The sequence below is a fragment of the Cyprinus carpio genome, chromosome A1 (genome assembly GCF_018340385.1).
Source record: "Cyprinus carpio isolate SPL01 chromosome A1, ASM1834038v1, whole genome shotgun sequence".
NCBI classification, from domain to species: Eukaryota; Metazoa; Chordata; class Actinopteri; order Cypriniformes; family Cyprinidae; genus Cyprinus; species Cyprinus carpio.
The window spans coordinates 3891438-3918293 of NC_056572.1; the positions used below are offsets into that span (position 1 = coordinate 3891438).

The window sequence follows — 26856 nt, forward strand, 5'->3', positions numbered from 1 at the left end:
ATTTTCCTTTTTTAACTTATAATGCAATACTACTTTTGAACTATAGTGGATGAATAAAAGTTCTCCAAACCTATACGCTATGCAATGTGACATGTTAACAGAAATTGATTACCATTAGCTAGTAAAAATATCATGTTAGAGAATTTGAATACATGTTTTGTGACATAAAGAATTGATTTATAAAAACCATTATTTGAACTTCATGTGTCTCATACCCATTATTGTTTGGTCTCAATTATTAATTATTTAGATTAATCGTTAAAAAAAAAACAGGTTTGCTGTTAATGTTCTCTGGATATTAGTGGAAATTGATTTAAAAAACCATTCTAACATCAAGAGATCTCACTATATACAAAAAGGACTCACATCGAGTTTATTTCATGATATATCTACATATATATCTACATATTAAAATAAAGCATGTACACATATATAAATTAAGGACATCTGCAGAAGTATTTACAGAGCAGCGTGTTGTGCATTGTATAAGCTGAAGGCATTGGGGTGTGAGTGCCCGATGAAGTTCATGTAATGATGATCGAGTCCCTGAACCGGTGATAAGTATCCGCTGTGCTGAGACATCGCTGGATACGCGAGCGTGGGGCTCCGCGCCGAGTTGTGCCAGGAAAAGTGTCCGGGAGGGCTCTGCTGAAACACTGACTCGGTTGGACTTGGACTCTGGTACTCCAGCTGGCACAGAAGGTCCGTAGGGTCTGGTGAGATGGTGCCCAACGAGCCAAACACGGGCTCGGAAACGACTTTGGACTGCAAGAACGCGAGGATGCGTGCGTATTTGGTGTCTTTGGTCTCCATTCGCTCCACGGTGGTCAGGTAGTGAACGAGGTTCTTCATGCACTCGTGATAGCCGAAGTGAAAGTAATTTGCAAACTCTGCCCGCAGTTCTCCTGTGAAAACAAAGAACGTTGTTAGAAATCAGCAGGGAAGAAAGTGCTAGATTTGCAATGTGGGCGAGGACTCGTATGAAAGTTTTTTAACATTTGTATTCTGTTTTGTTGATGTTAATGAATGTTAAGTGGTTTCTTTGTATTTCCTACACACCTTTTTCTCTCCCGCGCGGGAAGTCTGCGGAGTGGAGCGCGCGCAGATACTGCACCGTCATTTCCAGGATTTCTGCTTTCTCGAGTTTCCCAGAGTTCTGTTTTAACACACAACGTCTATGAGTCACCATATTAAGTTAAAAATCAAGGCAAACGTGAGCACTTAGAGCGCGTAAACTCATTCAGCGTTTCAGCTGCGCACCTGTTTAGCCAATGCCATAGGAACTGTCTTTCCCAGCTCGTTTAGACATCTGTTGATTCGGTCTCTTCTTCTTTTCTCAATGACCTTGTGAGAAACAGGAGTTTTCTGTGGGAAGGGAACATAATAAGATAATACGTTATGGGAAGAAAAGTGCCATTACCAAACACAAAATAAGTTTGGTTACATTGCGTGTTGCATACGTTTTACTAAATGTAAAAAACAATCAACGCATATGAAGCTATAATAATGAAACCCGGGAGGATAGCCTATTCGGTGGATACAATTACCATACAGTAAATTACATTTGTCACAAGTTATGAGTCACTGAGAGCCGCGCTGCGCTCTGCTTCCCCGCGCGCAAAACATAATCGAGATAGAATGCCACTGAACGAAAGAGCTTTTACAAGTAATATAATTAATTTATTTAGAATAAAACACTAGCTTACATTTAACGTAAGACCATAAAAAAAAAAAAAAAAAAAAAAACAATTACTAGGTCTATACCGTAGCCCAATGCACACTTTCGAAGACTTAAATATATTATATTATTGCTTAAAACATTCAAGGAGGATATCGTCTGCATGCAGTCTCCGGCATCATGTGTGCGCCACGAAAGTGTCCACATACCTTGCGATCCTTCATCTTAGACGCCATCATCTGGTTAAAAACTAGGAAAAAATGTTACGACTATAAAAACTATTGTAGATAGACTAGTAGGCTCTCCACTTTCCAGCCGCTTCAGACTGAGATGAGCTGACTGGCGGCGGTCGCTTATAAAGCGCTCGCGCATTCATGGCCCTAAATTATTCCATAGGATTAAAGGCGAGCTTTTGGTTAATGTGTGCACTTAGGATCAGTTAAAGAAATAGTAAAACCTGAAGCTGTGGGCTAGCGGGGGGCAGACCTACTTTGTTAATCCACGTGGCCTGTCTAAAGACACGTGATGGGTTGTAGAATATTATTTGCATAGTAACAGGCCATGCTGGAGATGGCTAGCTCGCGAGCGCAGCGCGCGCAATGAGAACAAAGCCCCTGGAGCAAGGCGTCTCTTTCTGTTCCACGTCGCGTTTCTCACACGATCGCCTGTTTATGGGTCCCAGCAAGCCATCTTAACTTCCATCCCAAGCCCGTCTCAGGTTTAAAGCCTGTCTACTGTTATTATAGTAATTAAGTAAGCACATAATAGGCTGTTCCGCCGAGTTCAGGGGAGACCTTTTGGAGACGGAGTCCCCCCGTTTGTTCGCGGCGTTTCTCACACGACTTGGTGACACGTCCATCTTTCATGGGCTACGGCCGGGTTTTTGTTTAGATTCTAGTTTTGTTAGGGGCCTCGGCAGGTGTGGGGACCCGGCCTGGCACACGAGCGGCCCCTCCGACCATGTTAGAGACTCCAGCCGTCTTTGGCACACGAGGGTTACCCACCGCTGGATTCCCTTCAGAGGGGCTCAATTTGTATCCTATTATCCTATAAGAAAATGTCTATTGAGCGGAATGAATAGTTTCATTGGCCTAAATTTTAATAATGCAGTGAAAGAAAAGAAAAGGAGAAATAAAGAAGAATGCAGCTGGTCCTGACGCGCATTATTCTCCATCACCTGCGCCTGGAGACCTCTATTCATTTGCCTAATTTCGGTCAACTTAACAAACTTTGGGAGAAATTATTCTGGTATTGTTGTGAAGGGTGAAGCTTTCTGATCGAATTAACAGCATGTTTTGATCCGGTAAATGTCATTAGAAAGAAAGAAACAATCGCGTATAGAGGGGTCTGGGTAGCGCGCCAAGTGGCGACGCCAAAGCGCAATTCATGCCACAGGGGACTTTTGTACCCCCACATTGCTCAAGTTTGTGCCCAACAAAGGGCATTATTTTATACTTGAATACATTTCATACAACAATTGGCTGTTTTCATCAAACATATTTTCACAGCAAGGTTAACAACAGGTTTATTGTGTTCTTCCAGGCTCCCAGGCTCAGACTTCATGCGCCAAAACGCCTGGATCTTCTGCTTTTTTTTCACTGGGAACGTTTTAATCCTAAAGGTTGGCCATGCTTTAAAGTGCGAGATCGTGTTGCAACGTGGAAGGAAAAATCAAAGATGTGACGATTTTTTTTCTTTCATTTAAAGAATTTAAGCCCTTTGGATATCCAAAGCAATGGAGACTTATTTATGTAGCGCGCAAATGAAAAGCACCAATGAAATAGAATAAAGCATAAAATCCTATTACTTTTATTGTTAAATTTAGCACTTTACGCAAACGCTTTTTGGGGTAAACACAACAAACCTTTTTAACTTTCTTTCGATTTCTTAAGTTCTGTAATGCGGCTATTTATGATCTGCTTCTTTGTAAACGTGTGTTGTGCATTGAAGAAGAGTAAAACATCAATACGAGATCTCCTATCACAGCGTTATTTAACTGCTCAACATTACACCAAACAACCCAATAAAAAGATTACTGTATTTTAACATCGTACAATGAACTGATGTGTTGCATTCATTTTTTTTTTTTTTTTTTTTTTTGGTGGAAGAAAGATTTAATAAACAAAAAGAATGCACAAAGCTGGAAACCATGAACCAGAGCATCATTGTGCAACAAGTTCATCCCATATTTAGTGCTGATAACCATACGTTATAAAAAGACCAAACAATTATATATTGAAACGCCTGATTTTGAATGTTTTTACACATTTCTGATACATATTCTAACAAATATAACTTTGCGTATACAATTCACATAAAACGTATTTATATAAATGTCAGTATAGATTATACAATTACAAAATATATTATACCATATAACATATGAAATTTACATTTGTATTATTATTATTATTAATTTTCTTAAAATATAAATTGTAAAATAAAAGATAAAAACTACAAAATAACCAAACTTTTTTTGTTTGTTTTATTATTAAGTGCCTGTTACCGTTTAAACGTTTCAAAAATAAGTTTTTAAAATAATTATATTTATGACTGTCATATTATTTATAGATAGAATAAAAAATAAATCCAAAATAAATCCCAATTAAAAAAAAAATTATCACTTCAATATCAAAGTCATTAAAGCTATAAAACGTTTGAAAATGTAACGCTAATTAAAAAAAAAAAAAAAAAACTATAATAATACAAAATCGACTAAAATGACTTCATTATCAATATAATCATTTATAAAATGTATAAATCTGTGTAAAGGTGTTCGATAAAAGTCATAAACTCCCCTAATTGTCGTATCAGTGTTTCATTGCTGTGCCATACTGTATATAACAGTTTAAAGCTGTCCAAACGCGCTTCTGTTTGGGGATCACAGTCTTAAAGAGAGGCTACCTGAAAGCTGAACTCCGTCTGTAAGGATCTCTCCATGTGAAAGAGAATTAGAAGAGCGCAGTCATGCGTGTCACCCTGATTACAGCAGTACAGTTCGCCTTATATTCCGACAAACTTAAGACACACTAACCACCAGTCTGGGCTTTTTCGGACAGGAGGGGATGTTTTCGCTTGTGTGAACGGTTGCTCCGTGATTTAAAGTCCTGCCCATTGCCCTCTGCTACTGCCTTTACACTTTTTTTCCCCCAGTCTGGCTGTTTTTAAACTTCTGATAGACAAAACATCACGTATTATTACTTTTTCTAGTGTAATAATTACTTTAGGATTTCAAATAAATAAATAAATAGCCTACAAAATAAATAATGTACGCTAATAATTTATGTTGTAGTTGCTATTCATTTTTTCTCTTTTTTCGAGAATGTATTTGCCTGTAATACTTTACCTTCCCAGAAATTGATTAGAAAACTTATTTAAAACAAATCTTTTAAGATGCCTTTTGCCTAACGTTAACGTTTTGTATTAGTAAATCCAAAGCGCCATCGTGTGGAGATTTCAACAAAACTTACACGTCGACTTTTAACAGAAATATCAAAAATAAATTTGAATCGAGTCTATGAAAAATGTGTTTTAATTTATTATTGTTTATTGGTATGACTATTTGGTTCAGACAAAAGTTTAAACATTTATTAGTTCATTAGATTTATTAGTTCCTTTTAGTTGCCAAAACAGTTAGTTTTGTCGCTGCAATTCATCTGCAAGTACCCTACATACTGTACACATTTGTCATTTAGTATGTTGCGCACATTTACGAGATTTGAAATTCCTACGTTGATGGGAAAAACATGTTGATCCTCCAGACGATGTGTTGTCATGCGAGAGACGGTGACCCGTGGTGACCCCAGGCCAGAAACACACACAATCCTTTAGCTTCGCGCGCCACCGTGAGTCTCCTCTGCATCACTTCACACGAGACATGCAGCATTGTTCGAGCATTACAATAGAGCATCCTTAATATTCAAAAAAATCGTCCGAAATCAAATATAAAACTATTGCTGAATATATTTATCACTGAATATATTTAAAATGGTGAAACATAGCTTTCCTTACTTCTTGGTTTCCCCCTAATAAATTTATCTTAAAAATGAACACTATGATTCCATGGCGCTGTCTTGCTCACTAGAGGGAGACATGTTATCACATGTAGAAGTAAATAAGCGCTTGTTGAAAGAAAGCAAGTAACTTTTAATTTGCATTTTTGTTACACTTCTCAGATATCAATTCATATTTCATCCTGTATCACCACATCAAGCACACGGATACTTGATCATGAAATGGAATTAATAAATTGTAATATAATGAATAAAGTTGGTTAAAATATATAACTCAAAAAGGTTGTTATTAAATATTTACAAATATAGGTTAGACTATACGATGGTTAACAGAAAATGCTTAATTATTGATGTAGGTACACACTAATAGAGGGTTAAAAATAAACCTTTGTCTTCTTAATATTTTCATAACTCATATTTATTTGAATACGTCACCTCATTCTGCACAGAAAGAACATAGCCATGGCTTTAACTTGTGTCATTAGTAAACATTGCAGTTTTTTTTTATCAACATCACAATAGTGTGCATGCAAATTTACCTGGGAGAAAAAATGACCAATTGAACTCATTCTTTCAAGTCATACGCGTAAAGATATGAGACGGGTGTTCTGATTGGTCTCGCGCCCAGTTTCCGTTCTGAAGACGGGATCTATTGCTTAAGACTGCGCGCAGCAGAATAACAGCTGTGGGGACGCGTCATTCATTCACACCATTCAGGTCTGTGCAATTCTACCTTAATCTTGGCTGGATTAATATTACTATTCCTATGGACTGAACTGAATAACGCTTAAAAACCTCCAAACCATGTACATTAAATAAATATATCATGGTGAAAAACGAAATTGTTGCGTCAGTGCATCTGCTCAGCCTCGTGCATGCTCAGTTTTAACATTAAATGCAGTGAAGATGCCGCGTTTGGGGATGTTTTTATGCAGCGAGTTCTTTTAGAAGCAGAGTGATGGAGGGAATTAAATCAGACTGATTTGGTTTAATCGTTTTTTTAACAGTTCGTTTCAACAGTAAAATGCAATGCTTTCAACCATTTCAACACACGATCATTTTCACAGCGTAAATACGTCCTCAAGTGGTTTCTGACATGCCATCATTGCATGCAAATAAACAATAGGCACGTGATGGTTTTTATTACCTTTTTCTCTAACAAACACTAAGATTACTGTAAATAATGTATAAATAATAAACTATATTTAAAGCTGCTCTGGTTTGTATGTGCTTCTCATACAATTCCAATACACTGTATCTGTGTAGGCTACTTTATGATATTAAGCTATTAAGTAACTTGTCCATCAGTCAAAATCCTCGCTTCACTCCAAATTCTTATACCATAAGCTCAGTCATAAAGCTATCGGTTAGTTAACTACCTCATTTGTTTTTCTTTCTTGAGAACCTCACAGACTGATTCCGTCCGATTCGTGATCGAATCACTCATGTTGATTTTGTGAACCGGTTCAACCGACTCATTAAAAAGATCCGACTCAAAAGAACAACTCAACCATCGCAAGCATGAGCGAGCGCCTGAAAGAGCGCTTCCACATTTTGAGTATTTAGCACAAAATTAGAAATTCTCCCAATATATGTATGTGTTATCCCAACACGCATTTCCTTCGTACTCCTCGATCTGTCAGAGATGGCTGAAGTTCAGCGGAGGATCATATGAAGACAGAGAGGGGCGGAGATGGAGCGTGTTTGGAGACGCGCGTCGGTGCCTTGCGCGCTCTGTTGTTAGTTAATTAGCTAATACAGATCGGAATCGAATAGGGAGACACTGCTTGTCCACGGCATGTTATGGCATCACTTCTTGTCATGTAACCTCTCATTTGCTTGTCCAGATCACAGTCTATCACAAATTATGGGTGGCATCCTGAACTAGTCATTTAACTTTCTTACAAAAACGGGTTATCGGAACACTTTGTTTGATCTTCATGACAATCCTGAAATGCTTGACATACCATTTATTTGATGCCAAAAAAAAAAAAAAAAGAAAAAAAAAGAAAAAAAACCTGCGTTGATTTGGTCTATTAAAAGTTCAAAGAGAATAGCATGGTTACAGGTCTCCAGACAAGTAGACCTCTTAACACAGTTAATTTGCCCTCATTTCACTGCTGCAAGAGCTGAAATATGGGTTTATTTTTGGATCACAACCACCTCAGAGGAATTATATTTATGTAATTTATTAAAATTTACTTTATCAGAAGAATTTACACTTTGGGTATATTTTAAAGCACATAATAGACTATAATGTAAGAATCTGTGTCAAATAAGTTTTGGATTAAAAAAAAAAATCTCAGTTCTCACAGCTTGTCTGCTCATATTTTTAGATAAGAGGTGAATACCATTCCCCTCATCATGTCAGTTAAACACATCTTTTTTTGTCTTTATGAAACAGAAAGTGATAGTGCGAATATGTTGTGGTTGAGTTTTTAAACTGTAGAGCAGACACACTCAGGAATGTCTGGAATTTTGGCAGTCTAGCAGTGTGAGGTTATGCTGTTTTCATTTCCTTCTGTTTTCCATGTGTTCATGCAGACAGTTTGTTCTGCATCTTTGGGTTTTGTGGTCACGTTAACTGTCTCTCTCAAGGTTGTGGTTGCATAGAAATTTTGACTTCTTGTTCTTGTATAGTCTGAATATTCTATGGACCGTAATGACAGAATCTGTTATAATTTTGCCCCAAGTACTGCAGTAAAAGGGGAGCAGTCCACTGAGGATGGATGCCCCACCTCAAAATAACACCTGTTGCTGTGGTTACAAATCAAAATGTGTTCTTATTTTATTTAATATATCTGACATCATAGGTTTACAGATAATAATGAGTGTCTCAAATTTCAGATCTTCCGAAATGAACATCTGTTTCTATTGTAAGTCTTTCTTCTCACAAAAAAACAAAGTTTCCCTTCAGTAGAAAATTATTTGCATCATGTGATGCTCCACTTTTAATCTTGTTATCGAAGGCTTTAGGTGTGGTTCAGCAAGAAAGAGTTTAAACATGACCAAGCCCATTTCAGGCCATAATTTACATATATGGATTGGTTCAGTGACTTAAAGACAGACATTGTCAGATATCTGTGTAAGGCACATAGGCAGTTATGCTATAAAAAATAGCCTAGATGTTCTTGTCAGTAGTTCAGCCTAACTTGTTTTAGCTGTCTTTTCTTCAGGGAGCCCATGAATAGTTTAACAGCTGCTATCATGCTCTGACAAACTATGGAGATATTTGACAAGATATTTTTTACCACAATCCTTAGTTTAAATCTGAATGGGCCACTGATGGAGTTATAAGGGTTATGCAGATGTCAGTGTTATGCAATACCATTCCTGGAAAAACCCTACATATTAAAATAGGATACTAATGGCCAAATGTCCAGTTGGTACAAAATTAGGATTTTTTAAATTTTATTTAAAATTTTTTTTTTTTTTTTTGCGATTGATAGTCAAAGGCAGGTGGAATGGGGGTGGAAGTTCTCATTCCAGAAATTGTACTACTGGACACAATTTTCATCAATATTTTGGTCCTTTTTGGAGGAAGAAAAATGTTTTTGTGTGTTGTTTGTTTATTTATTTATTCATATGCCTTCATGATTTTGTGGGGCGCATTTACACATGTATTATTGGTTAAGTAAGCTTTGTGGAAATTCAATAGTGTGCCTATTAACAAGAGATTAAAGGTAAAATTGGATGCCACAAATCTGACATTCTCAATACCATCCATTGGGTGTTTTTTTATTTATTTCTGAAACAGTCTTGGTTCATGTCACGTGATTTAATGAAGAAAAAAAGAATCCACCAAATATATATGACAGTAAGTGAATCTGAAGGTTTTTAAAGAAAGCCTTTATTCCCCTTGATATGTTCCAGGGGTGGAAGCTTTTCCAGAGCTACAATATATGGTTTGCGTGTGTATTGTGTGTCATGAGTTTGGCATCCTGAGAGCTATTTGTCAGAACAGCTGTTCGTTTTAGTCTCTCTAACTCTCTCTCTCTCTCTCTCTCGCTCTCTCTCTCTTTTCATTGGGTTCCATTTATGTGACATAAAACTTTATCAGCCTCTAGTATCTCTTTAAAATCTCAGTTTTGCTCTCATTCAGCTTCAAGAGTAAATGGAGAGCTTTGCAGAACCTTTGGTAGCGTTTCCTGATGTGTTTCTTGAGAAAATGAGTTTCTTGGTTTATATCTATTTGCAATTATTCTAAAAATTTTAGGTGAAACATCTGAGGTGAACCTGATACTCAAATGAAACTTTATTAAGTCGTGTGAGCCATGAAATGTTCCTCTGGCTCCTGCTGTGGGACTTTCTGTCTGTCTGTCTGTCTGTCTGTTTCACTCGTACTGTCTTTCTCTCAGTGGGCTGATAGTGAGTGTAGCTCTGTCATTGGTTTATACTGTCTGCAGCCCAAGTATGGAGAGAGGTTAGCTTTCACTTCGAGGACAAGCACTGCCGACCTGCCATGGGATCAGCATGACATTACCCATCTGTGAGCCAGACACACACAGCTGCTGGCATGAACATTTACTCACACACACAGTCAGACAGTCAGTTTCACCCTCTCAGAAGCAGTTTCATGTGGATATAAGCATACATGAGTACATCTTTTAGGAATAACTCTTTTATAATAACACTGTGCAGCAATACACAGATATTTAAACCTTTAATGGTATTGAAAAAATGTTTTGAACAAAATAAAATTGAGCATACACATAAATATTCTATATAAACTGTACAACCACACTTTATTGTGTATCTCTAGATACTTTCAAAATTAAATAAAAACATTATTACATCAAAGTAATGAGTGAAAATGAGAATTTGGGAGTAAATGAGCTGAAGTGTTTTGAAAGTAATGTCATCGTAAAAAATTGTAATGGTCAATTCAAGTGTTAATTTAGTGTTTTTTATATACTATTATAGTATTTATTCATATTTTGAATGAGCTTTTATTTTTCAAATTTTAATTTTAGTGATTGTAATGTTTTTAATATTTCTATTTAGCTTTATTTTTTAAGTTTTAGTAATTTCAACTTCAACATATTTGATATAGTTTCATTGATTTCTATTTTGTTTTAGCTTTATTTCAATTAATAAAAATTATTTGTAATAGTTATAGTGTCAACTCTAACAACACTGGCATCGGACAGCCCAGCACAATTTGTTTCAACTTCTTTTGATTTTTTAGTGTGAAATGTGACCCACCCCTGCTCTTGACAAGCTCAGTGAGATTTGTTAGAGAGCTTATGCTTTCTGGCACATGTGGAATGCCGTCCTTATTTTTTTTCTCTTTATCTTTATGAATTACTGTATTGCGTTTGAGCAGGAGTGTGTTTGAGCTGCCACACATCTCTCGTTCTCGTATTACAGAGCAGATGTGCTACACGACTATCAGCTACTGTGCTGTTCAGCAGGAATTTCACAAACATACACAGCAATGTCAGCTCTCACATCTGACTGGATTTGTGTGCTTATGTTTCTGAGATAAGAAGAGCGTCAGTACACTTTGTACTGATGTGGGGATGCCAGAATCTCTGTGTGTTTTGGAGCATTTCAAAAAACCCACTTCATTCACACACACACACACACACACACACACACACACACACACACACACACACACACACACACACGATTGCATCTGCTAAAACAGACTACAGGGCTTCAAAACTGGAGCCAACGTCTAAAAACAATCAGTCTGAAATGAAAAGTGCATGAGAGACACATGAGAAAAAGAAAGGGAGAAATCGAGAGAGAAAGAAAAAGATTGATAGAGAGAGTAAGAGAAAACGAGAGAGACCCACGTGGTGGTATTGCTTACGTGAGGGTTATTCTGCTATTCATAGCCAGTGGTTTCCTTCAGTGCTGCTTAGGTCAGTTTAACTACAACAACAGACACACACTGAAAGCGTCCATTAAAAAACAGAATATTACAATCCAGCTAATACTCACCCACACCCACAGAAGAAACTTAACAACTAGAGCTGCAAGGTAAGGATTTTTCCATCCTTCAGTTTTGATTCCATCAGAAAAAGTGACATTGTCAAGCTGTGTGTGTTTTTGCATGTGATACTTTGGGTATGATATTGTCCCAGAAGTGAGGTAAATCTAAGTAAAATTCAGCATCCTCATTGGGAAAATCCATTCATAAATAAAGCAAAAAATCATTATTGAATATTCTCCTTTATAAGTGTGTTTGATCATTAGACTGGGTTAGTTCAAGGTTAGAGGCACTGGGACTTTAGTAGAATGGAAACTAGAGAAAATTTTCACCTTGAGAAATACTGACATTGGAGATCTTCTGTCAGCTGACATTGACATTTTATCTTATATGTTTATTTGTGCTTTGTGAAATAAATTCTGTTTTTGATATAGCCTATGTTAGAGTGAGTAAAACTGAAGTTTAATAGTGAAATTGTCCTTTACATTACTGTCATCTTATGGTACACTTTGTAGAACTGATCTTCAAATAACTTATTAAATTAAACATGAAATTTTGAAGTAGAAATTTTAAATTGTATTTTGTTGTTGTAAAATGTATTTACAACGTTAAAAAATCTTTTTTCTTTTTTTTTGTAGTACAGAGTACACAGTAAATGTACTCAAACACTGTCTAAAAGAATTTGCTTTCATTCATTGATTAGACAGATTTATCACAACTAATTTAAAATTTCGAAATAATTCAAAATGTGGTGCATCATGATATCATGATAAAATTATTTTTCTGCACTTGGATTTTTATATCTTTGCAAAATTTCTGTTACTTACCATTATGTCATGCCATATGCAACAATATTGATGTATTTGTAGAAATACCCTACGCAAGTTTGGAATAATTTAGTTTTTTTTAATGTTATTTGTTTTTAATATTGTTATGCTCACAAAGGCCCACCATTTATTTGATAAAAAATACAGTAAAACAGTTATATTGTGAAAAATTATTACAATTTAAATTAAATGTTTTCTATTTGAAAATATTTAATTTATCCCTGTGATGCAAAGTTGAATTTTCAGCATCATTACTCCAGTCTTCAGTGTCACATGATCCTCCAGAAATCATAATATGCCTTATATATATATATATATATATATATATATATATATATATATATATAAGGACTGGAGTAATGGCTGCTAAAAATTCAGCTATATATAATTAATACATTATACTAAATATTTTGTTACAGTAAATATATAATATTGCAGGAATATTGTGCATTCCTAGTTAACTGGGTTGAGAAATAATTTTTTAATTATTCTTTGAATACAATCTCCTGCTTATTCATTTTCATTTTCATTTTTTTATGCATTATTCATTTATTCAATATATTTTTCTTTGTCATTCACTCCATATGGGTTAACACATACACAAAAGTAATGTCAGATATTCACCATAAATGTTTACAAATGAAGCATTCACTCAAATGGATGATTTTCAGCTAACAATCAGGCTTTGTGTCTCACTAAAGTTGTCCCTCTGTGTTTTCTTTTTATAGACTAGAAAAACCAGAACTGGTAGAGCAATGCAGGCCCAGGATCTGATCCGGCACCTGCGGATACCTGAGCTGGACGATTTGAGGCAGTATGTGCGCAGTTTACCCGCCAACACCCTCATGGGCATGGGCGCATTCGCTGCCATCACCACATACTGGCTGGCCACCCGTCCCAAAGCACTAAAACCACCCTGTGACCTCGACATGCAGTCTGTGGAGGTACAGGTAGGTGTCAAAATGCTTCCATAAATATTTTATATCACAAAACCAATTTGATGACCAGTGGTGAGGTGAAATGGTTCGGGTAGAATAGTCTCACAGAGTCAGTCTGTGTGTAAAACGTCTGTAAACGTCGGGTGGTCTATTATGTTTTTTTTTAGGCCATATAAACAGGAAGTATCCATATGACCTACATGCAAACAACCAACTACTGTTTAGATGACGACACTTTAATACTCTGGCATGCAGCAATGTGGTGACTTTTTCATTTTGAGATTATTAACTATTTATTATGCCATCATTTGGTAAAGAAAGCAGAATATACAGTTGCACTTGAGGATATCTTGTTGCAGTGTTACTTGTTTTGATGCCTTAAATCTCACTTTAAACTTTGCCATAAAACTTTGGGAAATCAAACGACTAATTCCTCATTGGAAATGCTCATTGTGCCCACCTGGTTAAAAACCTCCCACAAGATTAATAAAAAAACTAGTGCATTCTGGTTTCCAACAGTTGCTTAGCAGCCAAGGCTTGAAAATCCACCAAGGTCATAAAAAGTCCTGCACACCATCATAGCTTGTGAAACATGTGAAACATTCAAATTTATTTAACACTTTTTAGCAAAAGGCCTTTGAAGGAATTTTAGATACAAAAGGGTGAATGCATGTCTGTCTGATGCGACAGTGATTTTTTGCATGCTTCCTGTAAAAAGCCGTTCAGCAGTACAGACTGTGGCTTTCTCTGGATTCACCACAGCATGTGAAGAGGTCACCAGCTGCATGTCACAAAACTTTTTTTGCATGCATGTATGAACTCCTGAGTTGCCCATTTCTGTGACATACTGTACATTTTGTTAGGTCTTAGTGGAGAAAACATTTGCTGCGTTTCTTGTGACCGTGCATTGTGGTTTCATGGTTTCCATGAAAACATAAAGCAGCACAACTATTTTCAACATTTCTTCAGGAATGTTTTTTAAGCACCGAATCAGTATTGAATGATTTTTGAAGGATCATGTGACACTGAAGACTGGAATTTATTAAAATATGTTTCATTTATTGCAGAAACATTTTTAAAAAACTTTTTTTTATTATAATAAAATTTCACAATATTACTGTTTTTACTATATTTTAATCAAATAAATGCAGCCTTGGTGAGCATAAGACATTTTATTAAAAAAAAAAATGTCAAAGCTAGCTTACCACAAAGTTTTGCATGGTAGTATATGTGTGTTGGGACAGCTCACCTACAGCTGTTTTTGGAATGGTTTTTCATCACATTCCTGCTTTTTTTTTCTCCACTCAATGTTTTGTTCTCACACACTGAGTAGTTTTTGTGTATATGTGTTTGTACACAAGTGCGCAGACTGTAACTTTGCTTCAGATACAAATAATTGCAGCCTCCTTCAACCAGATATATTATTATAGATGTATGTCCTTGATCTCTGTCTTTGGCTATTCTCACCATTTCTTGTATGTTTGCTATGGTAACACACTGAAATGTTTTGGCAACAGTTTTAATTCCTTTAGCATGAAGTCTTCCTTCCTTCTGCTTGTCAATGGCCTGGACTTTTTTTTTTAATCAAACCGTAGTGTAGGGAATGTAAATTGTATTTTCTTCCTGCTGTCAACTTTTATTTTGGACAAATGAATGATGCTGGTCCTCAAATTTGATTGGTGTTGCAAGATATTTGATGTACTGATGTACAACAGCACTGGGACAATTTGCTGTTTCTGTTCACACTTTGCCAGATTATCAATCTGGTGTGAAAACGAATTGAGAGATTTGCCCGGAGTAAGGAGTTTTTATTTGATTGATTTTTTTTTGGTATAGAACATCATAGATTATTTGTTTTGCTTTTCAGGGTAGTAGATATGCTCGTCGGTCCATTCTACAGGACAGTGACACATACATGACATACTACTATAAAGACGCTCAGACAATGTATGAGTTTTTCTTACGAGGAATACGAGTGTCAAGTAAGTCAACTAGTATTTAAAGCAGATATTAAAATCACCCAAAAAAGAAGCTATCATCATGTGTGAGATCTTCACATTTTTGTTTTATTTTTTATAGATAATGGTCCTTGTTTGGGATCACGAAAACCAGGCAAGCCATATAAATGGCTTCTGTATAAAGAGGTAAGATTGCTATAGTCTGCTTTGTATTTTCAGCAAATTTCAGCAAGTTCTAGAATTCTCAACAAGTTCTCATTCTAGAACTAGTTTAGCCTTTTTTTTTCTCTGTATGTTTTATTGATCCCTGTCTTGTTTCTATTTTATCTGATGTGGCTGTGCATTTGAGTAAGTTGTGTATATTCATATGATATTCATGTTTGTAGGTAGCAGACAGGGCAGAGCTCGCAGGTTCAGCATTACTCCACAGAGGTCACAGTCAAACAGGAGACAAATACATTGGCATCTTTGCACAGAACAGGCCAGAGGTAATCACATGCACACAGACTCCTACACAGATTCCTACTAAAACTGTCAACCTCAAACATGATGGTTTTGGTGAAAACAGTATTGAGTTGTGGACTGTAGGCGAATGGCATGCTTATGTTCACTTATATAAAAATAAAATAAGCAATATATTGACTTCAAAATTGGACTTTTCAGTGCTTTATTTGTCTGCCACAATTATATAGTAACTTCCGAATTATCTTCGAGGCAGGGGCTATGTAAGCATTATTGATATATGCGATAATATATCAAAGTATCATGCAATTATTTTGGTTGCATATTGATTGACGGCCCTAAATCCTACATTAATTTATTTGCTTATTATACAGCAGGTGTGGCAACTTCCTTGTTCTGTTTTGTTCATTGTATATTATTTCTATGTAAGATAATCTTAGTTGTGCATACAGTATGTATATTCCAGAACTAATTGAACTGTGTGTACAATTTCTGTAGTGGACGATTTCAGAGCTGGCGTGTTACACATATTCACTGGTGGCAGTGCCGCTGTATGATACACTTGGTACAGAGGCCATCAGCTATATCATTGATAAAGGTGAGCAAGCGCACAGCATTTTTTGCATTTCTGTGCAATACTTTTACGATATAATTCCTTAGTTTTTAGATATACTTGCTTAGTTAATAGTTTTTATTTCTGCAAGTAACATTTTTCTTTCAAAATTGTTCGTATGCTTTTCCAGAAAAGTGTTTTGTTCATGTTAATGGTTATGAAAATTTTATTGTACCTGGTCTTGGTGGGCTATAATATCCATAATGGAATAAGATTCGAATTCCTGATGACTCGTTTAGGCGATTGCGAGCCGACTCTTTTTTGATAGACAATAATTATTTATCGTGCACTGTCGGCTTCACAGCTTTGCAGATAGTTTATGTTCACATACAGCTACATGACACACTGCATGAAAGGTAATATTTGAAAAGGCAAAATAGTGGCACTTTAAGTGTTCAGCAAGCTCTCTGATTGGTTGCAGAATCAGCTTGCAATCATGTACAATCAATACACAATGTAATTGCAATCTATTTGCATGTAAAGGACCTTTCAGTCTGCACCATTTAGGTGGAACTTGATATTTATTACAATTAAATGTAAAAAATTTGAATAAAGTTAATTAAATAATTTGACAATATTTCATAATTAATCACATTAATTATTTAATAATTACCAAAACTATTTTTAATTTCAAGTTGAAATTCTGAGAAATTTGTTATGAGTAACAGAGTCTTTGTTGTAGCCACCATCTCCACAGTGATCTGTGACCTCCCGGATAAGGCTCGTCTGATCCTTGACTGTGTGTCTGGCCGCAAGCACAGTGTCACAACCATAGTGATCATGGGGAACTTTGACAGTGAACTGACTGCACAAGCACAACAGAAAGGCATTGAGGTCCTGAGCCTCAAGGAGCTTGAGGTTTGATTACACACACACACACACACACACACACACACACACACACACACACACACACACACACACACACACACACACACACACACACACACACACACACACACACTTAGACACTCTTGGTAAGCAGTGAGCCCATTAATCTTGTATTTGTGCTGCACTAAATGAAGTCTTTCTTTTGGCAGGCTATTGGCAAAGCCAACCACAAGACTCCCATTGTGAGTAAAACATTGTTTTTTGAGTTTTGATTTACATACTTATAACTGTGAATAATGAATCATTTTATTTGAATGCTTTATGTGTTTTCTGCTTCATGGCGATTAGTCCTCATTTGACTTGTTATTTCTAGCCTCCTAAACCAGAGGACCTGGCACTGATTTGCTTCACAAGTGGTACTACAGGTAAAAGTGTTTATATACTGTATGTATTTACTTAACTATTTAATTGTGATTAATCTCAGAACTATTTTGTAGTTAACACATTAATGTAATTAATGTTATTAATAACACATTAATAAATCCTTTTTAATGAAAGAACAAAACAATATGCACAAATGTGGCTTTATTAATGATTGAATATTTGATTTGTACTTGAGAAACGGATAAGTTTGATTCATGAACAAATCATTCAGACTGGTTTTATGAACTTGATCAACTGAATGTGCCAAAGAAAACTAGGGTGAATTTCAAGATTTTTTGTCAATAACGACTATTCCTTCATAAGAAATAGAAGGCTTTTGAAGACTTTCTAACGCATTAGTCATACAGAACATCTTTTATGATACTTGTATGATTTTTGTTTGACAACCATAGTCCTGATTAATTTTAATTTTTAAACTTTCTTTCAGATGTCCAACTCAGAGAATTAATATATATATATATTTCTTTTAATTTTTTCAACAGGAAGACCAAAGGGAGCAATGATCACACATGGAAACGTTGTTTCCAATTGTTCCGCTTTCATTAAAGTTACAGAGGTCAGCCAAGAGATTTTCACTTATGTATCTTTTAAAATGTATGTTTAAAAATGTTTTTTTCTCATTTGTAAGCCACTTTGGATAAAAGCATCTGCTAAATTAATATATGTAAAATTTACAGAAACTTAAATGTACTAAAATTTAGTGAAGTCTTTCTAAGGAAACAAGCAAAAATCACCGCCAGTGAGATTTAAATGGCAGATCAGATCTGTGCAGTTTTTAGGAGCATGTTACATTCTTTTTGCCAGTTAATAGTTAAGTGAAATGTTTTCTTCAAATCAAATGTATTCTTTTTGCCTTTCTGTTATGTTCACCTCTTCTTGTGCCTCATTTTCTCATTTAATTGTCTGTTTCCTGTTCCTTCCTCCCTCGTGTCTTGTGTGTTGTTGTGTTTGTATATGTGTATATGCGTGTGGTTAGGGGTTGCTGAAACCAAGTCCTCAAGATGTTCTAATCTCCTTCTTACCGCTAGCGCACATGTTTGAAAGAGTAGTAGAGGTACGCTGTATTTTACACTGCATGTGTGTGTGTTTGTGTGTATTTTACAGGTTCACTGCATGCTTAACCAGACAGACATTCACATTTCTTACCTACCACTAGCACACATGTTTGAGAGAGTGGTTGAGGTATGTATTATGCATGCACACAGTCATTAAACAATTGTTTAATATTTTCTATACAGTTTGTAACAAAGTTCATTTTTAAGGGATGGTTTGGTTAAAGAAATAGTTCACCCAAAAATGAAAATTTGTTAAAAACTTACTTACCCTCAGGCCATCCAAGATAAGTTTGTTTCTTTATTGGAACAGATTTGGAGAAAATTAGCATTAAATCACTTGCTCAGTGGATCCTCTGCAGTGAATGGGTGCCGTCAGAATGAGAGTCCAAACAGCTGATAAAAACATGTTTGTAATAAACAAATCCAAATTATTGTGACGTTTTTATCAGCTGTTTGACTTCTTATGGTGACGGCACCCATTCACTGCAGATGAATGATCCATGCTAATTTTCTTAAATCTGTTCTGATGAAGAAACAAACTCATCCTCATATTGGATGGCTTGAGGGGGAGTTCATTTTCAGCAAACATTCATTTTAGGTTGAACTATTCCTTTATATATATATATATATATATATATATATATATATATATATATATATATATATATATATATATATATATATATATATATATATATATATATAATATTTTGATTTCTTGACTGCATCTGCTACAGAATATATATATACAACAATTGCATTGTATTCTTGTTGCATAATTGTGTTTGTTTTGTGTGTAGGGTGTGCTTCTGGTCCATGGGGCCAGGATTGGATATTTTCAGGGTGATATCCGTCTACTGATGGATGATTTGAAGACTCTTAAGCCCACTATATTCCCTGTAGTGCCCAGACTACTCAATCGCATGTTTGATAAGGTACGTCTGTTTAGTTATGCACACATAAACTGTTTGCATTTATGTTTGAGCTTAAATATACTCAGTGATCTTTGCTCATTATACATTCATACATGTTTGCATTAAATCTTTGGACAGGCGAACACTCCTCTCAAAAGATGGCTGCTGGATTTTGCTACCAGCAGGAAAGAGGCGGAGCTTAAAAGTGGAGTTGTGAGGAAGGATAGCATGTGGGATAAACTGATCTTCAGCAAAGTGCAGGTAACCAGAAGAAACGGAGAAAGAGTGTGTTAGAGCCCAAGGACAGAATGATCTGATGAAACCATAGAGAACCTATAAAGACTCTGTTGCCTAGCAACACACAAATTCAAAAATACTCAGCATCCAACCATCTAACATTTATAAAGCAAAGAAAAAAACCTCATCTAAAGGCTCATTCACACCAAGAACTATAAGTGTAGTTTTATTGATCATTCTGATTCTATGAGAATATGGAAGTCCATGCCATAGCAATACTGATGCAAAGGAAAGATATTGTTGGAATAATTTTCAGAATGATTTTTGGCAACATTTTACTTAAAGCCTTTATGTGTAATGCATTAAAACACCCATTATGAAAACCTTTATAATGTATTATACATAAAGTCTTTAAGTAAAATGTTTTAATGCATAATGTGTTTTAATGCATTATACTTTCTAACAATGAATAATAATCAATAGATAAGTTTTATAATGTATTATAACTGTGGTTACAGATCATAGATTATCAGATTATCAGATCATACATGCTTTTTAAGATGCATTACAAGTCATAATGCATTAAAAGGTAATATTGTTTATAGTTATCTTTATAATTATTGGTTATCATTTTTGGTGTTTTTTCATGTTTTTCAAAAAGTCTCATATGCTCACGAAGACTGCATTTATTTTATCAAGAATAAAGTAATATTATACTTTTATATTATACTATTATACTAGTAATAACTGTTTTGTGTGTGTGTGTGTGTGTATATATATATATATTCAGCCACATGACCCTTCATAAATCATTCTAATAAGCTATAGTGCTCAAATATCATTTGATAGTCATATTATCAATGTTGAAAACCATTGTGCTGCTTATTATTTTTGTGAAAATGTATACATTGTTCTTCAGTATTCTTTGATGAAAAGAAAGTTCAATTGAACGTTTATTTGAAATACATTTAATAATTCCGCAATATTGAGCCTTGTTATGAATAGACTGTATGAGTTATTCTGTTTAAGTCACATCTACAATAGTTTGCTCAGAACTGTCTGCATATAAAATGCAGTTGTTAATTAATTTAACTCTATAACCTTTTTGTAACTGAACTGTGCGTGAACATAACGCTCCAAACTGCTACAGTACTATATAACATAACCAAAGTGACTCCTGTGACTCCCCCTACAGGCCAGTTTGGGTGGACGTGTGAGGCTCATGATCACCGGAGCCGCTCCTGTCTCTCCCACTGTCCTCACCTTCCTGCGAGCAGCGCTGGGCTGCCAGGTACACAAACACACAGAGACCTCCGTTCTCCTGCTATCAGTATTCGCATAACAGGTTTTAAGGTTACTGTTTTTCATAATATTTTTTTGGTAGTTTTATGAGGGTTATGGGCAGACAGAGTGTACCGCAGGCTGCACTATGTCACTTCCTGGAGATTGGACAGCAGGTAAGATGACGTGTTAACACATAAAACAAACAGATACACCTTAAGTAATGTATAAACATCCTGTAACACAAACTCTCTTGGTCTCTGTACTCAGGTCATGTGGGAGCACCGCTGCCCTGTAACTTTGTTAAACTATTGGATGTGCCTGAAATGAATTATTTTGCAGCAAATGGAGAGGGAGAGGTGTGTCACCAGTTAAATTATTGAATTTTAAAGGAGTGTTCTGGGTTTAATACAAGTTAAGCTTTATTGACAGCATTTGTGGCTAATGTTAATGGTGTACCTCTCAGTTGACTGTTGTGTGTGTGTGGGGGTGTGTGTCCTCCACAGGTCTGTGTGAAAGGCTCAAATGTGTTTCAAGGTTACCTGAAGGACCCAGAGCGGACCTCAGAGGCCATAGATAAAGACGGCTGGCTGCACACTGGAGACATCGGCAAATGGCTCCCGGTAAACTCCATTTCTTCTCTTAGCACTTCTGAGCCTTATTTGCTCTCTTTCGTATATTTTTTTTAGTCTCCCAGTTCAGTTCTGATTTAATCAGTGTCCTTATTTCTGTGAATCTTCTACTTCAGGGTTCGACAGCCTTTTGGGCATGAAGAAACATTTTTAATTTTTCTGGTTAATCGCTGTGTCAATACAAGCCCCACTTTCATCTTTCTCTCTCTCTCGTTTGCTTCAATGGATATAGCTGTCAGTCATTTAAAATTTCCATCGTAAAACAGTTGACATATTAAAAGATAAACATACACCACGTGCTGGCATTTTCTGTCAATATTACAACGTTAAACTGACGATTTACGCTGGAATTTGCGTTCTGCTTCTGTGAACAGTAAACCCCGGCCACTTTGATTTGATCGGCCAAACATTATTTTGACATTGACGAATGCTGTTTGGTCATAACTAAAGTAAAAACAGCAATACTGAAAAAAGCAAAGCAAGAGATTTTCATGTCTAAAGGCCCATTCAAGGATTATTACTATAACTATAAAGTTTTAATAATAATTCTAATTCTATGAGAATAGTCCGCACCACAGCTATAAGGATAATGACACAGAGGAACAATATCACTGGAATGATTTTCCGAATGATTTTGTCAGCTGAGGAACAATAAATACACTGACAGCCAATCAGAATCTGCTCAATTTTAAAGCGCTGAAGTATTTAATGCAGCAGAAGACATAACATTATTAGCATGTAAATTTTGGTGAACAAGTACAATATTACTTTTCACTGGCATTAGTGCTCATAAATCAGTGTAGTTTTGACCCTTAGAACCTAACCACGAGCAGTAACCTTTAGAACAGTGGTAACCACAAAATCTTCAACATAACAGAAACTTTTAAATGTCAAACATAACAGCATTAAACATGTTTTCCCCTTTACTACAAACCCATAAAATAACACTTGATTTCAACATTTTTTACGCTTATCCAGTGGGTAGGTGCTGGAAACTAGAAATCCACTGCCCAATTTCCAAAGTTATCAAGAAAAAATTATGAAGATACTACTTCTTAATTAAAAAAAAAACCTTAGACCTTAGATCTTACCTTAGACCCACCCTGTGTGACTGTCATCAGTCCGCCATTGTTTCACCGTCAGAGCAGGTGTAGACGAGAATGACTCCTAAGTGATTGAAGTGTTCTGTTGTCGGATGTAATAATGAACATTGCAGGCTTCATTTACTCCTGACATCTGACCCGCTGAAGATGCAGTGGATTAGTTTTGTTTCTGAAGGGAATGTGCCCGTGATCTACCTAAATGCGTCTATGTTCGTGCGAATCATTCGTGGTCCAACTTCACCAACAGAAAAACAGAAACAGAACAGAAAGACTATTAGGTTTTTTTAATGAATCTTTGCAAATCGTATTTCCTAATAATCTGCTAATTAGAAAGTTTCACAATAAATGCGGCTGAAGTAAACAGTCTTTCTGAGAGCGGCAGGAAGAGAGGGGCGGGGTCAGCAGAGCTCATTAACATATAAAGGAAAATGCTACAAAACAGCTTGCTCTGAAAATAGCTGTTTTTGACAGGGTGAAAAAGGTGTTTTTACACTACCACTGAGAAATTAAAACCCTAAGAATCATATCAACTTGTGGAAAATGGGCATCCGATGACCCCTTTAATATTTTGTTAAGTTAATGCTTGTGTTTTAAGATAACAGAACCGTCACACCTTTTTTGAAGTTGAGTATGTATTGTTTTAGAATGGGACTCTGAAGATTATAGACAGGAAGAAACACATCTTCAAGCTGGCTCAGGGTGAATACATTGCTCCAGAGAAGATTGAGAACATCTACATCCGCAGTGACCCTGTGGCTCAGGTCTTTGTTCATGGAGACAGTCTGCAGGTGAGAGACGGGACTAAATGAGAGTCCTGCACGCAGGCGGGTGAACCATTAATATTTGATGTGATGGGTCAAATATTGCAGGACTCTTGACTTAATGTCTATCACTTCTACACAGCACTGAATCAGAGCGGGTGGATGTGGTTTGTTTGGTTAGAGAATAGTATATGTGTGGGTATGTGCTATAAGTGAGAGTAAACACATCCTGTGTCTTTGTAGGCATGTTTAGTGGGTATTGTGGTTCCAGATCCAGACTTCCTGCCAGGATGGGCAAAGAGAAGAGGCATTGAGGGCTCCTACACTGAAATGTGCAAAAGCAAGGTAAAACACTTAAACAGGAAAAAGAAATTTGAAAGCTCTGGATTCAAACCATTTTATAGTTGATGACAATGATTCAATTTTTAATTTGTTGTTGAAAGCATTAGGACTTTGAATGAGCTGTAGTGTTTGAATGGCCTGTGCCATTCTTGAAGATCTGATGTCTGATTTTGTGTTTAAACAGGAACTGAAAAATGCCATCCTAGAGGATATTATTCGGCTGGGCAAAGAAGCCGGACTGAAGTCCTTTGAACAGGTGAATCTAATGAACACAATTCTTGATAACTGATTTTGCAACACTGCTGCAAATCACCTTCACACGAGGTTTTTAACCAGGGTCTGGGGATCCCTGGTTGTCCATTAATTACTGTAGGTCCGTTAGCTCTCAAATAACACACAAAGTATTTTTTTTTTATTTTTATCTTTGATATAGCATACTTCAAAATGTATTTCTAAATATGAATAAGAATTAATTTATAAATAATAATTTGTGCTATAATCTTTTTAAATAATAATTACAATACCAAAAAAAAACCTTAATGTCATTTATTAGCTTTTTTTGGTGCTTCATTTTGTTGATTTTATTACTTCTGTACAGAATAAAAATATTTATATTAATAACATGTGTAGCATAATGTAAGTTATGTACATTATGTAATGTAATTGTTAGTGTTGATCAAATTTCTACATTAAATAAATTTTATTGTCCAAAAGAGAGATGAACATAATCTTAAAAATGCTTTCTTAAAAATAATTATTAAAATAAGGTTAATCTCTCTGTTGGACTATGAAATTAAGTTAATTTAGAAATTGGGTCAACACTAGTTTAGCATAATGTAAATAAAAATATTATTTGTATTATTTGTATATTATTTATTACTACTAATAGTATAATTGTTATAAATGTATAATTATCGAATAGTATAACTTGAGATATACAGATATATATATATATATATATATATATATATATATATATATATATATATATATATATATATATATATATATATATATATATATATATATATATATATAAAATATAATAGCAAAATTATTATAAATATTTTGAGTCCCTGAAAAATATAGTTAATATTAAAATGATTATTGTTCCTAATATTGTGAATTGTTTTTTTTGTTTGTTTTTTCTTCTTTACTGGAGTCCCTGGGTCAGAATATTTTGATGACCCCTGTACAAGAATGACTGTGTGTGTTTGTGTATGTAGGTGAGAGACATTGCCCTGCACATGGAAATGTTCTCTGTTCAGAATGGACTCCTCACGCCAACACTGAAAGCAAAGAGAACCGAGCTGAGAAACCACTTCAGAGAGCAGATAGACCAGCTCTACGCTAAAATCAAAATGTGAACAACTACAGAAAGAGTGAGCTAGAGAGACACCCCGTCTACACTGAGAATGAACTACAGTAGAACACCCCTAACATGCATACTTGCAATGTGGTGACGAATTTGAAGGAGGTGCTCCAGTTCTGTCATGCTGTTCCATCACTCACATGGTCAGCTGGGGGAGAGAAGGACCACTGCGGCTCGTACTTTTTTCATTTCTACCACTTGGAGGTGCCACAGTCGTCTCATAGACCAGGTGAAGTACGGTCCCACCAGCGAAGCACATGCCAAACATTTCACGAGCCCTGCTATTCATCTGTGATGACAATTGGAAGTCAACCACACCAATGCCTTAGGCCAGTGAATGCCTTGAGTGTAATAACCCAGAACATAACCTGCAAGATCATATACAACAAAACAACATATGCCAAAAAGGTTTCTGATTTGTAAATCATATGCAGATATTTTCCTCAACACTTATTTAAAATATAGTGGTTTCCATTAAACTTCTTTAAATGGATATTTATCAGTGTTTACTATTTAAATCTAAATCTTTATTGTGAGGCACAATGCTTTTGTCATGGTAACAAACAAATGGTATGGTTATGTGTTTGAAACCTGGTCTAAACAGGTATTTTCTAAATAATTGATTTTCACTGAAATTGACAGGGAAATGACATCACAAATTGGTTCTTGTTGATACTCAGATTCTACTAACAGCACTTTGAAATCTCTGTACATCTCAAATGTGCCTCTCTTCTGGAGATTAAAGATTGTATATAGGTTATCTGTATTTGTTTGTACATCTTTAGTGTATTCATGGAAATTGTGCAAACAATTATTTGTAGCATGTGGGTGTTAAAGAGAAAAATAAACTGATGGCATTGTCTTTTAATAGTGTTCTTATTCATTAATTATCCCAGTGCCTGTATTTAAAAAAAAAAAAAAATTGCCTCATATTCCACAGAATAGCCAAGACAGTAATGATCTTGGAATGGGTGAGAACAGCATAAAATCATAAAAGTTTAGTATGCACGTAAAAAAAACAAACAAAAAAAAAAAAAACACATTAATCATCTACTATTCACAAGAAAAAAATGAGTTGCTGTATTTTATTCACTGGTGCCATCAAAATAAAATTTTTTTTCCTCAACCCCCAAAATTAAGAAAAACCAAAATTCCCAAATAACCAAAAAATTTTTCAATTAAAATTAAAACAATAACCTTGCAACCCTTCCTAACAAAAAAAATCAATGGCCAAAAATATTCCATTACGATCTAATGCATACCATAAATAACTACTCTATGACCTGCTACTAAGAGCACAACAATTTTTATATATTTGAAAGAATGTAACTGGAAAGGCAATGACGCATATGGCTGAGAAACTCCTCTTCTTGCTTCAGTTGTCATTTATTCTAACCTGAGTGTAAGGCTGTTGATCCGCCTGAACAAACTTTCTAAATACAAATACCCATCTA

The 26856-nt window shown here is 35.5% G+C and overlaps 2 protein-coding genes across 5 annotated transcripts; one reads left to right on the forward strand and one right to left on the reverse strand.

Moving 5' to 3' along the window:
- Positions 1-404: 404 nt before the first annotated feature.
- Positions 405-5525, reverse strand: LOC109113134 (hairy and enhancer of split-related protein helt-like). 2 transcript variants are annotated; one of them, XM_042766973.1, is made up of 4 exons: positions 5410-5525; positions 1261-1365; positions 1060-1156; positions 405-905 (listed from the first exon to the last, which is right to left on the reverse strand). In XM_042766973.1, exons 1-4 carry the CDS (start codon positions 5452-5454, stop codon positions 460-462), a joined length of 693 nt encoding a protein of 230 aa, XP_042622907.1. In that variant the 5' UTR covers positions 5455-5525; the 3' UTR covers positions 405-459. The 2 variants fall into 2 exon arrangements, with proteins under 2 accessions (XP_042622907.1, XP_018981503.2); XM_019125958.2 differs by lacking the exon at positions 5410-5525 and adding an exon at positions 1888-2083 and having other exon boundaries at positions 407-905.
- Positions 5526-6274: 749 nt separating this feature from the next.
- Positions 6275-26270, forward strand: acsl1a (acyl-CoA synthetase long chain family member 1a). Of its 3 annotated transcripts, none has more exons than XM_042766643.1 (21): positions 6275-6408; positions 13188-13409; positions 15265-15379; positions 15477-15541; positions 15742-15843; positions 16316-16415; positions 17113-17288; positions 17471-17503; positions 17635-17686; positions 18188-18261; positions 18810-18887; positions 19561-19695; positions 19801-19935; positions 21107-21202; positions 21296-21368; positions 21463-21551; positions 21699-21815; positions 23572-23715; positions 23932-24033; positions 24215-24286; positions 25257-26270. In XM_042766643.1, exons 2-21 carry the CDS (start codon positions 13215-13217, stop codon positions 25395-25397), a joined length of 2094 nt encoding a protein of 697 aa, XP_042622577.1. In that variant the 5' UTR covers positions 6275-6408; positions 13188-13214; the 3' UTR covers positions 25398-26270. The 3 variants fall into 3 exon arrangements, with proteins under 3 accessions (XP_042622577.1, XP_042622567.1, XP_042622557.1); XM_042766633.1 differs by lacking the exons at positions 6275-6408; positions 18810-18887 and adding exons at positions 10942-11682; positions 18682-18759; XM_042766623.1 differs by lacking the exon at positions 6275-6408 and adding an exon at positions 10944-11682.
- The last annotated feature ends 586 nt before the right edge of the window (positions 26271-26856 follow it).